At 43.9% G+C, this 13,336-nt stretch overlaps 1 protein-coding gene across 19 annotated transcripts in view; it reads right to left on the reverse strand.

The window, feature by feature from the left end:
- DST (dystonin) overlaps nucleotides 1-13,336 on the reverse strand; it is a 2,190,048-nt gene that overhangs the window by 5,841 nt on the left and 2,170,871 nt on the right. For 8 of the 19 annotated variants that reach the window (XM_069606155.1, XM_069606161.1, XM_069606153.1 and 5 more), the window contains 3 exons: nucleotides 5,817-5,978; nucleotides 4,736-4,935; nucleotides 4,283-4,393 (listed from right to left, as the gene is read on the reverse strand). In XM_069606155.1, coding sequence (XP_069462256.1) covers nucleotides 4,283-4,393; nucleotides 4,736-4,935; nucleotides 5,817-5,978 — 473 coding nt within the window. The remainder of the gene's footprint in view (nucleotides 1-4,282; nucleotides 4,394-4,735; nucleotides 4,936-5,816; nucleotides 5,979-13,336) is intronic. The other 11 variants (XM_069606170.1, XM_069606164.1, XM_069606158.1 and 8 more) reach the window with 5 other exon arrangements.

Below are 13,336 nucleotides of genomic sequence, written 5' to 3' on the forward strand. Positions count from 1 at the left end.
TTGGTTTATGTAAGAATTGAACTTCACAGAGATATATGTCAAACATTGGTTTCAGTTTTGTGGATGCACTGTGGCCACACAGTTCAGATGGCACTGGAAAGCTCCCCTTACATTGAGCTGCACATCAAGAGGATTCTTAATCTGACCAGGTAAGCAATTAGGGTTGTGTGCTATTCTTTCTGGTTGCACTAAAGAGACCTGGGAAGAGTGCAGATCCAACCAGAAATTACACACTACAAAGTGGTAAAATCACAGTAGCATCATAGCTATACACTACCTCATTCTACTTCAGATCTTTTAAATTATGAACATGCGGCCTGCTCAGATGTGAATTCTGGTTATTCAAATTTCATCCAAACATAGGGATTCAGTGTACTGACCAGGTCTGCTGGCTGCTAATGTGGCGGGAGTTTCAAAACATCACACAGCTTTGAGTTCCTAATGTGCCACTGCCGTAATCACTAAAGTAGGCTTGAGGTAAAGAGCATACCCCTAAGACGATATGTGTTATCTTCTGCCAATGCAAAGCAGATGATTATATCTAAAGTTATTGTGAACACTGGACCAAAATTAGTCAGCCCGGTGAAATAACTATGTTAACAGTATATCTGCTTGGTTAACACAGCAATGCTGACAGAATGATATTCCTTTATAAATGCTAATCTTTTCTTTTTGTAAACCAACACCTGCCTATCTTCTATTCAGAAATGATTTCATAAATTTAATTCTAAAAGATGCTGTCTAAATTAGACAGCTTTTTTCGGGTTTATGTTGGAGGAGGTCAGTCAATATTGTTCCACCAGAAAACCTCGCCTCCCTTGACAGTTGAAATCTTTTTTCAGTGCAACTGCCCCTAGTTCCTCCCACAGCCCCCTCCTCACCCCCCACATCATCCTCAAAACTTCAGCACCTACCCGCAGCTCCGACTTAACTGCAGGCTCGGGTCAAGTTGCCGTGCTCCTTCCCCTGTCCATGTTGGACAGCTGCAATAGAAATAGAAAAGGGAACTGGTCCCTTTTCTATTTACTTTGGCATATGCCATCTTGTTTTTGTATTTAACACGAGATTGGGCAGGCACAATATGTGTGCAAGCCCATCTCTCACCACAAAACAACCCAAATTATTCACACACCCAAGGAAGTCCTGGGGTGGAATAGCTATTACCCTGCGTCCGTGAGCATACCAGGCCGATAACGGCCTTGAGCCCTCATTTAGTGGCCTTGGGTTGGTGGGCTGTTTCTGCCCCTAAGCACCCGTGGACAGCTGGGGGATAGCTATATTAACGGTATTTTCAGAGCAGTGATAGGGAACCAGTCTGGACCTGTAACAGCGCCTCGATGCCTGCGGGCTGTGTGAGCGCTTTATAAATGTAAAAAATAAAATAAATAAATAACAAAGTGACCCGTAAATATTTTCCAGTAAACAATTCATAGGTTCTGTGCTCTGTGAATATTTATGGGACAAAGCAACCAAAACCACTCCCGCAAAGCAACTCTATGCCCACCGTCCCCACTACACCGCAGAGCTTAACAACCCCCCCACCCCCAGCACCACATAAGTGAGGTAGGACCTTGTTTGTCTATTTCTAGTACAAGAGTGCTGACAAAAGAAAGAAAAGTATAACATACTTCACAGCCTGCCCTCCCTTTTATTGCCTGGCTTACACCTAGAGGAACCTCAAACTTTTCTGGAATAATCTCGGAGAATTTGGAATGGAGGGCTGCAAATACCATCAAACTAACTCCACTATAACAGAGATCATATTGGTGTTGGCACATCCTACAAAATGGCCCAAACAACTACCCGTCTGCCCTGAACCGCTTAGAACAGTGAACAGAAAGCTTGCCATGGTTTTGATTAAAGGCTAATAGTAGCCAACATGGCGCAGACTTGTTTCTAAATGTAAAGCTGCTTAAGAGTGTATTTCCTCTACTTACATTCCTGAGAATATACCAGAAGTGATGGTGTCAGTCACTGTGCATCTTGCCTATGCAAACCACCTGCTCCTGGGTCTTCCAAAATACTTTCAGTACTGGCTTCAATGAGTGCAAAATGTTGCAGTTCCTTCTCCACTGCGATTGAGGAGGATTGAACATGTTTCTCCTGTGCTTCAATCGCTTGACTTGTTGACGGTGTCAAAGAGTGGATTTTAAGGCCCCCTTTCTTGTCCACAGAGCACCACAGAAACGGGGCCCAGCAGAGTTACGTCATTTTTGGCCAATCAGACTGGGGATTCCCTACTAGAAAATCATAGTTTTACATCTTAAAGGGCCAACAGGCCACATAGGTGGATAAAAGGATGTCCTTTGCAAGAAATGATTACATAACATAACAAATGGGACCACATGCAGGGGTGACTTTTTCTGAGCTGTGACTGCCTTGCTGGAGGGTGCTCTTGAACTCTTATTCTCTCTCTGACCAAACAGCGATGTCAAGAGACCACATAGGTGTACGAGCGTTCTACATAAAAGCAATGTGCCTGTAACTAAACGTAAGACAGATCCTTAAGACTAGACCAGTTTCTGAATTGTGACACAAATACTCTACCCAAGATTAGCACACAGAGGTATCCACATGGTGTGCATGGTATCTAACTCCACATAATGGTCATACACTTGAAGATCAGTTCATTCCTGTTCATACTGGATATTCTGGATCACCCGCTTATTCCTGCCCCCATTCAGCTTCCCTTAGCGTACCTTCTGCGCCTCATGCTTCTTTCTGCTGCGCTCCACGCCGCGGAGCCCTCAGATGACTAAGACATGCCCCTTCCAGTACACACCACATCTTAAGCTTTTAGCCCTCGCCACACTCTTGATTGAAATTGGTGGTACTAGAGTTGGTGTTTGTGCACTATTTGTACAAATGGTTTCAGACCTGGTGAATGAGGGAGGAGAGAAGTAGCTGGATTCCTGGTGTTGTCACCTGTCGGTTCGGGGCTGGTAGGATTCGGGGGAGGGGGAGTGTGTTGCTCAAAGATGGGGTAGGAAAACACAAATGGTGGAAGAAATGTGTTTTTCCATTTTCATTGTTGTAAAACCAAAGGTCAAATCTAGCAAAGGTGATTTGCTGCTGCTCACCTTGGGAGGGTGGGGAGAGGAAGGCATATATTACAAAACCATCTTAACCCCCATCAGAAGCTTGGATATTCCACCATCCCTTAGTGATAGTAGCCCCTGAAAAAGGGGCAAGTGTAAGTCAGTTAATAGAAGGCAAGGCACCTTGGAGACTCCCTCACAGCAACACTAGTGGACAGGGACTATGGTTGAGCCCTCACAGCACATGCCATCAGTGGCCAAGGGAAGTATTGCAGCCCTTATATATGTAAAGAGGTCTTGTTTATCCCAGAGGAAAGTGGTCCCTTAGAAAAAAGCATCAGTTGTGCACACCCTGTGACTCGAAATGCAATAACTGATGAATGTGTTGAGCCAATAAGTCTAACCAGAATGATGAACCCCTGGTGTTTGTCTGATCTCCAGGGTCAGTCTGAAAGCTCGGACTAATGGTCGATTCTTCACTGATCCTCACACTGCAATGATTTCCAACTATTTTCACTCTGTTTAGGCCAAACCGTAGGAATTGGCTGGGATTACCTCCTACACTTCATTATCTAATCAGTTTACTTATCATTTTGCCATTAAGATCATTTGTTTTGAACAGTTTATGAGATTTACTTTCTTCTTGGGTAAATCTGTTATAAATCTGTAAAGATGCTTCATATTTTATGAGGTTTTGAGACAACAGTCGAATGACAGTGAGTCACATACACCTCAACACACAAACAATTATTCGTCTGCAGAGCAGTCAATACATATTTGACTAATTCAAATCTATAAGCGTGGCCTAATATGCCCCCTTGGGTATATAACATTGCACCCACATTTTTGTTTACAGTGTTACTGTTCGTAAAAACAAAGCAAGTGTGATGAAGAAACCAGTTACATGAGCATACATAATGCAAGAACGTTCATTACATACAATAAAACAAACAGAAAACAAGAGACAGTGTGCTCTGGGGTCAATTCACAGAGATAGCCCAATGGTGCAACATGGGGGAACCGCATACTGAATTGGGCCCATCGACAGCAAAATGCTGCAGCTACAGAAATGCAGCAGCAGTGAAGGCAAGAAGGTCAGCAAGAAATAGCACGTACTTCAGAGAGGCCACACATCAGGAGTGGGTTAGTGTGCAGGGAGGAAGGGCAGTGCATTTCAACAGTTAGTGAAGTGACAGCTGGAGACTGGAGAAGGTATTTGACTAGAAGATCTCTCTTTACTATACCTCTGTGGAAAGGACGGGACAATCTGGGGACTCGGGTGTCTTACAGGGTGTTGATGTTTTGCTGTTTGCCAACCATGGCTTACCATAATTGCGTGCTAAAGGATGGCCTGTCTGCATGAAACAATTACAAATCAAAATACGAAGGACAGCAGTTCAAACACAAGATCAAGGAAGACGATACATCCAAAACTTGTAGCAACAAAAATTACAATACAGAAAAATAAAATTACATAATTACAGAAACATGAATATACTTAAAAGAATGATGAAAATAAAAAAACAAGACCTTGAAATGCAAGATTAGTCCTTCAAAGTGCTACATTTGCAATAGGGACTGCACATGATTCAACAAAAGAGTTGTGCCACGCTTCTCAATGAATTGTTTTATGTTTTCTATGCATGCTGCAAGGGTACGGTTTCATTTTCTATCACTTTGGGTCTGAGTTATTATACCTTGGGTGTGGTTGTGCCAGGAGTCTGCGATGCACCAGGTTGCACGATGGGACTGGACACTGAGTTGGTTCGGTTCGGAGATGCGCCCCTGGAAGACGGTCGTGACTTGCGCCCTCTCGGTCGGAAAGCGGCCATGCCCTGACTGGGTCCATCCGGCAACATGAACTTCTCCCGAAGCTCCATGTTTGTCCTCCCTTTAGCTGCAGCAGACACACACAAAGCACAGTCAACTATTTAGAGGAAACCAACGCCAAGACACAAAAACAACAAGGATCACTCTAACCGATATCACATGACATGTCAACTCAAATACAACACAACAGCCAGCAATGTGTATTCATTTGAAACCGTTGTTTCATTCAGTAACAAAAGTGTGGGCATAACCCACTTGAATAAGCGGTCGGAGACACGTAGTGATGAAATACACCGGGATCAATGGGATTGAGATGGTCACAATGAAGTTAACCAACACATTTCACATGTATGACAGCAAGCACCTGTTTCATCACAGATTTGACAAAAGGGTACATCCATTCTTTAAGAGGTGGTGTGGATGAGGGGATACATATTTGTGCTATGAGCAGTGCCCTCCAGGAGCATGCACAAACAACCGTGAGAGGGAAATGTGATCACTGTTACTTGTGGTACAGCACGGACATGTACACATTGAACCATAAGCACAAACACCACACTTGGGAAGGAAGATGGGGCGGTGTTACAGAAACGTTGCACTACTGCACGTGCAATAAGCACTAGTGCAAAAATTGTTCTAGCAAACAAAAAAACATTCTTTCAATGCACTTTTGCAACTGAGCAATATTTGCCCTACTCCTAGTCCTTCCTTTGCCTTGCTGCAAAAATTCACTGACAAAATGTTTTTTTGCACTAAAGCAAATTTTCCCTAGTGTTATTTGCACTTACAACAGTGCAAAGATTCTGCTAAACTACGCATGATGTGCAACTCATTGAAGTCTGGTAACCGGTTTCAGAAACACTCCTTGTGCATGCGCAAACACTGCAAAGCCTCAACAGCAACACAGCAGACAAAGATGATAGAAGCCATGCGAAGTAAAATAATCACCCAGCGGGAAAAAGATACAATCTGGAGCAGGAGAAAGCGAGGTAGTGAAAGCAAGAGACTGAGCAGGCCGGACAAAGAGAGACGGTTGCCAACCTATAAGAGGCTGAGTGGTAATCGAAGAGTTGGATTCTGAGCGCAACATTTTACTTCCATGATGGTGAACTAGAAAAAATGACAGAACAACGGTCACATTGAAGAAAATCAGAAGGAACATAAAGGCAGGAGAATAAAGAAATCACACCACAGAGAGATTATTGTGTGAAATAGAAAGAATACAGAATACCAGCTGTATGTAATTAGTCAAGCACGCCCACTCCAAAAACTCTAACACACAACAGAAACATGGCCTGAGCGAAAGCCACTCTGTGTTGCTGTCCAAATATAGTTCTATGCCAATAAGGAAAGCCAAACAATGCACTTATGCCAATGAGTGAAGATGACATAGGCATGCTTGCTGCCCTCAGGGTGCAAGGGTGTGATATGGGTGCACAGTGTACAAAACTCTCTGGTCAATCCCATTTGTGGTCTCCGTGAAGATGACCATGTTTATGACCTGTAGGGGACCGTGGACTGGCCCATGGTGACAAGCAGATCATGTTTAAGATACTGAGCATAACATTCAAATGGCTTTATGATGTGGCCGCTGTCCCTCTTGCAAGGAAAATCAGCCCTGTCGCTACTAGGGACCTACATTACTCTCAGTAGTTCTGTTGACGGCTCCCCCTTTCAAGTATTGCACCCAAAGAAAAGATTCAGCCTCAAGCCCTCTGTTTATGGAATGCTTTGTCTCTCAAGGCAAGATCCATTTCTGATCTAACTATTTCTTTTGGGGTGTGGTGCATCCAAATAAAATATTTTGAGAGTTGAGCCCTATACATTTTCAAACTAAAAAAACTTCAATGCATTGGGTAGCTGTATGGATTACAGAGTCTAGGAAAAAAGCCTCTGAAGCCATTATACGGGTTCATGTGGTTTCAGGTTACCACCTGACTTTTTGGACGGCCTAAATGGACCAAAGGTGATGTTTCTTAGCTTTTCTTGAACAGGCATGGAGTTGGCAATGAGACTAAATGGGTTTATGCTTTCAAAGTACTCCATAGTTTGGTGATGCCCATTATCAGCCTGTGTGTCTGCACCTTTCAATGCCAGAAGCTTCACGGCCCATGTCCCCAGGCAGTGTTCTCTGGTAAATGGTGTGCTTGCGTGCATAACACCTGTACAGTGTACAGTGTCTATTATTCAAGCTTGTTGCTCTTGAAGACTGCAACATTGTAGCATTTGACTTCTGCGCAGTGATTCTTCCACATATGAAACACTCCCTCGACCCAGTGGACATTGGTAACTACAGCGCCATATTAAATGGATGATTCATGGCCAAACCAAGAGTGACCTGCCGAACTCCAACCAACCTGACCAACTACAAGCCAGTTAAAAAGCAGATCAGATTCAGACCACATCTCCATTTGCGTGACCTCGAGAAGTAGACAAATTCTAACCGAGATGTCACTGTGGTCCGAGTTGGTATTCCAACCACTTTGACATAGTGGAACACTCCATCCTACTGGAAAGATCACACAGATAAGCAGTCCCAGGCAGAGCCCTGAAGTAGACCTCCTCAATCTACTTGTAGTGGTCGTAAACCTACATTTAGCTCCCATCCCATCATGTGTCTTTCAGGGTTCCAGAAGGCTTATCTCTCAGTACTACTAGTCAGCATCTAAACTACACCCTCTCTGATCATTTCTTCACCTTGACTTGCACATCATCCTTAAAATCAACAAACTGGGCAAAACATTTATTGAAGTGGATCTCAGAGTGATAAAAACCTTGGGGTCATCTTCGACTCCACACTCTCCTTCTCTCCTCACATCTCCGACATCTCTAAGAAGTCTCACTACCAGCTGCACCTCCTCAGAGGTATTCTTCCTTTCCTCTCCTTCCCCCAGAAGCTCACTGTCTCCTGAGGTCTGGTTCTCTCTAGGCTGGACTACTTCAACAGCCTCTTTCTAAATCTGCCTGCTTCTACTCTCCGCCCTCTGCAACTCATCCAGAAAAAGACTGCGAGACATGTCCTTGTACTCAAGCCCAGGGATCGTATCTCTCCAGGACTGAAATCTCTGCACTGGCTCCCAGTGGCTGCAAGGATTAAGTTCAAAACCATCTGCATCGTCCACAAGGCCTTCTGGGGCCTGCGGCCTCAATACCTTCAACTCTATCTTCCTAAATATCTTCCATCTCGAGCTCTTTGCTCATCCACCTCCAACTTCCTCAGGGTCAGTCGCTTCTCCAAGCAACGAGTTGGTGGTAGATCTCTTTCCTCGGCGGGTGCCTCCCTCTAGAACAGCCTCCCTGCCTCCCTTACACTTAAGGAGAACAATCACCGGTTCCGGAAGCACCTCAAAACCTTTCTCTTTGCTTCTGCTTTTTCTCCTCCTCTCCCCTGCTGACTTCCTGGCTGATAATGAAACTGCAACGGGTTACCTGGCCACCCTCTGATCTCGGGCCGAGGTCCCTCCCCCACCAGCGTCACACACCTGCAATGCCCGCCTGGCAACCCCTGCACTTGGGGACTGTTTCTGTATCCCTACAGTCCCCCTACCAGCCCTTGACACTTGATGTCTGCACTTACCCTGCACTTGCCACTTGCTGGCCGTTACTTATTATTGTTATTATCTATTCCCATGTACTGCACTGTCCCTGCCCCCTTCCCACGTACTTGCGCAATCTGAATGACACCTTGCCTAGTAGGATCGCTGTCTGTCCTCCCTTTGTTCCCCTCCCTTGCCTCGTCGCGCCTTGAAACACTTGTGTATAGGCGTGTTATAAATGCCATATCATATCATACCTGCACTAAACCCTAACATAGCTGAGACATGATCTGTGGTAACACATATCTCCTACCTGATAATCTTAGCTAGTGTCTGGGGTAGATTTCCCTGCCCCCTTCTGAGATGACACAAAAATCAAGGGGCCTTCCATAACAACTTAACCCTGACCTACCAAATGAGTGCAGTAGTTAAAGCATCCTTCTTCCACCTTCAGACAGTGAGGGGTATTTTTCCTTTCCCCAGCATGTCCATGTTACCATGGCATCAGAACTCGCCCATCTTTTTTTTTTTCCCAACACTTTATTAGTTTTCTCATAAACAATAATAATAAGAGAAACAATGTTTCACAGAGAGTATAAGCATGAAACATACAAACTGACAAATGCATCTTAAACAGTTCATTTCAAGCTGAAAACCAACCATAGTGAAACAACCATCAAAGAGAATCACAACCACACCAGACAAGACAAGACAAGACAAAAAAAAAAAAAAAAAGAGGAACCCCACTCTCTACACCTCGAATACCATTACCACCAAACAATGCAATATCCCCATCAGCCATACAGGTCCATAAAAGGACCCCACAATTTCAAATAATCTTCATCCTTATCTTTATTATGGAATGAAACCTTGTCATACTGCGCCAACACATGCAATTCTGTCAGCCATTCATCAACATTAGGTTTCTCCTTGATTTCCAAACCCTGAGAATCAACTTAATAGCCACCATAATGGCCCTATCAATCCAGCAAGAATGACTCGCAATTCGACCTCTCCTATTTTTACGTGAAAGTAAGATGACATTCACTGCCGACCTCTGCAAAGTTACATCAAAAATCAAATCAATTCTATCAATCACTGCCGTCCAAAAGTCCAGCACTCTCGGGCAATCCCACAGTAAATGCACCAAAGTACCTCTATCCCTGTTACAACACCAACACAAATCATCCGGTCGGAGCCCCAATCTAAACATCCTAACAGGTGTCCAGTACACTTTCCCAATAATTTTTTGTCGAATTAACCGTAAGCCCATATCAGGACCCAAATGCAAATTAACCTTTAGAATGTATTTCCAATCTAATTCAGAAATCTCATCCAGAACATCATCAGACCAAGTAATTCTCAATCTAGACCATGCCTCCCGAAGTTTCTCATTAATAGGCATAAATTGCATATAAGTACGCACTCCATATTCCGGACCTTCCAATAAGGTAGCAATCTCCGGTTTATTTCCAATAGACCCATCAGCCAAAACTAATCTACAAGTTACCAAATTTTCAAAAGCCAAGTATCTATTCAATTCACTTCGCCGCAAACCATATCTGTTCACTAATGCCTCAAAACTTAATAACCTATTCCCATCCAACACATCTGCCAATTTCAGGATACCCTTATTAATCCAACTAGGCCAATTCAAACATTTATTATCAATCTGCAAAACAGCATTGTACCATATAGAAGCATCTCTACTGAATCCGTAATTCATATCATTATCCCGAAACCAAGAACTCGCCCATCTTGACTATGCAAATGGACTTTGCATTGGAGTTCCGAGAACCTTAAAAAAACACATTTATGAAGCAATACATTCATACGCGAACTGGGCCAGAGAGACCACATCACTTCTGCCCTTCATTAGCTCCTGGTCTCCAATAAATGTGTAAAGCACTGTTCATCAACCAGCTGCCCCTTCATGGCACTGGCCCTGAATTGCTGCAGGTCGATGCAGTCCGATATTGTGACAAACACACCTTCCTCTCAGTTGAAGATCACCACCTCATTAGGGTGGATTCTAAAGGGACTTCTTTCTCGGTACAAACTGCACATTTTTGGGACTCTATGCTGAACCATATTCACCATTTAGAACCCAAGTTCATTTTCAGGAAAGCACTAAAAATGGTCTACAGCATGTAACAGCATAGTCTGGTGTTTCACACTTAGCACAGCCGTCCAACAAGTTTGTATCAGTCGCCAAGCATTGAATTTCCACATCCAACAATGTGAAACTTCTCTTGTGCAGAGGTGGTCTCACGCGAGACTCTTGAGAGATAAGCCTACACATGCTTCTAAATATTCATATGTGCTATTGTTTCTACAATACTCCAGTTGGCTGCAGGTGTACCTGGATGGTGTAACGGGCCAGTCTGCAACAACATTTACCATGTCATATTTTGAATCATCACACATGAGACAGATATCTCTGGCAATGGGAAAATCACATCTCAGCACCAATGGAGCAACATGTCTGTGACACACCATCTTGCATGCGCGCTCGACTTTATCATAGCACGTTAATCTGCTAAATGTGCAGGTATTAGGTTGTCAGGTCCAGGTTGTAAAAACCTGCAGGAGCTTCTGATTCAAAGTCTAGGGGATGAAAAGCCCATGTTGATAGTTCTGCCCGTACTGTCATGGAACCCACAGGAGACATCATGACCTCCTTAGGGGAAGTGCTGCAGGATTTGCGGGAAGAGTTAAGAGCAGCCCATAGGGAGAATCAGGCTTTAAATCAGGGGATGGATGATTTAAGGGGAAAAGTACCCAGAGTACACACACCAGGCAGTCCTTTTGCCACTGAATAGAGTGCCAATCCAAAGGTGGCACCACCACAATTAGTTACGGATACTTGACGGAGAACTGGAGTCCTGAAATGAAGGCGGACTGATTAGGAGTCCTAAGCATCTGTCAATTCCTTTGGCTCCTCCAGAACGTTATAAGGGTGATCTCAAGAAACTTCTAATATTTCTGACCCAGTGCCAATTGCACTTCTTTTGTCAGATCGAGGCCTTTCACTCTGTCAGGTTCAGGTTTTCAAGATTTGCAGGAACTGAAGGCTAGGATGAAAGGCAGTGGAGGACGTCTTGTACATTCTAATGCTAAATCCTGCCCAATCCGAATGTGTGTGCTTTCTCTCCCTCTTGGATGGGGGACATTACTCCTTCTTGATAAAGAATGTGTTCAGGAAATTCTGTTAAACTCTCAAACCCTCCTACAAAACCTGTTGCCTCTTTCCTTAACAACCCTCTCGCTTAATCTTTTATTGGGGTCTTTTCCAAGTGAAACAGACCCCCACCCTATGCACTGCATGTGGGCACTTGTGGGACCTATCATAGGTGAGGCAAAACAGTACGCAGCAACATGTTCCATGATACACACAAAGGACCATCACACAGCACATCAAACATCCTCCAATGTGCACTACACCCAGTCCCATAACCCTTGCAACCACACACGGGCGTAGGGTAGTACAGCTTGTGTATAGTATATATCTACTCCAAACTCTCCAAGAACACTTGCACAGAATAACTGCAGCAGTACTTTACATAGGAACATGGTTCAGGACACTTTGTGAAAAATCACAGATAACAAAGGATACCCTCCAAAATGATTCCTACTCCACCAAATCTTGCATCTACTCTATGTACTATTAGAGTACTGGACATTACATTGAGGCACTACTGTGCCCAAAAATGGCAGCTGTACACTAGACAATTGTGAGCAACATACCATTGGTAGTGCATTGCTACTTTAATTAACACTCCTTGGCTCAAGACTGATGATGATTGCAGAACACTCATTACCGGGTCGGGGTGATTGACATCTACAGTGCAGCCTTCCTGGGACCAGTTTAAAATGGTTGCAACAAATACAAATAGTGGTGTTCTCATTGTGTCAAGAACTAGTATGGACACTGCAAAGCATATAGAGCCTACCAGTCATCATGTACTTGGCTCGCACCAGATGGGCAGTGACCAAGGATAGTTTCTGGCTTGGCACCAAGTCGCACGGCTCCAGGGTATGTTGATGGAGCTGGAAAGGCCAGATCTATGCCTGCATGATTAGGAAGAACAATGCAGTGTTGTTGTCAGTGTCTACTAGAAAGATACTCCTGGGCATTTTATGACAAGCCATTCACTTTGAGGGCCTGAGATTTTAATGCCAATAGCTGGCATGGGACACCAAGGCTTGTTATGTGAGCTGTGTACCAGAGAAAATAATGGAAGTACCCGGGTAAATGATAGAAATAGCTGGAAAATGGTGACCGATTGGCAAATGCCTAATCAACTTCTATAAAGGCCTTGTCATTGCCTGATTTGCAACATGCTGATATTTGTTGGAGAGCACCAATCCTACCAATTATGCCTCAATGACTGTTTGATAACGGGCATCTTGAGGCCAGTGCCCAAGGTATTCTGAAAGCTGGCAGAGGATATGGCTCATAAAGAATACAATAAAGACCAAGGGACAGAACCTGACAATATTCACCTCTCTTACAGCACACACAACCTTTACACCAGCATTTAAGGTTTTCACAGGCACCAATAGTAAGACTGGGGCCTGTCTCCTGGGTTATCCTCATCTGAATATAGAACCTCAGCTCAAGGATACTCAGGAATAAGAAGCATCAAATATTGTCAAATGTATCAACTGACTGGAAGGGAACTCGAACTGCAATGTGCAGTTTTCGGTCGAACCCTCACATACACTTTTCATCAGGATTTCAAGATTTATTGTTGATTATTTCAGAGTTCTGAACTGCCGCTTTTAATTTTTCACTTAAGCATCAAGATACCAGCATCCTTGCCTTTGCAGATGTATTAATCTAACAGAGGGCTCCCATTTGTACTTTTACCAAGTTGCAGGCGCGGCCCGATATTGGATGAGGTACTGTTAGATGATCAAATTGGCAGT

The sequence above is a fragment of the Ambystoma mexicanum genome, chromosome 4p (genome assembly GCF_040938575.1).
Source record: "Ambystoma mexicanum isolate Mex_15411 chromosome 4p, UKY_AmexF1_1, whole genome shotgun sequence".
In the NCBI taxonomy this organism is placed as follows: domain Eukaryota; kingdom Metazoa; phylum Chordata; class Amphibia; order Caudata; family Ambystomatidae; genus Ambystoma; species Ambystoma mexicanum.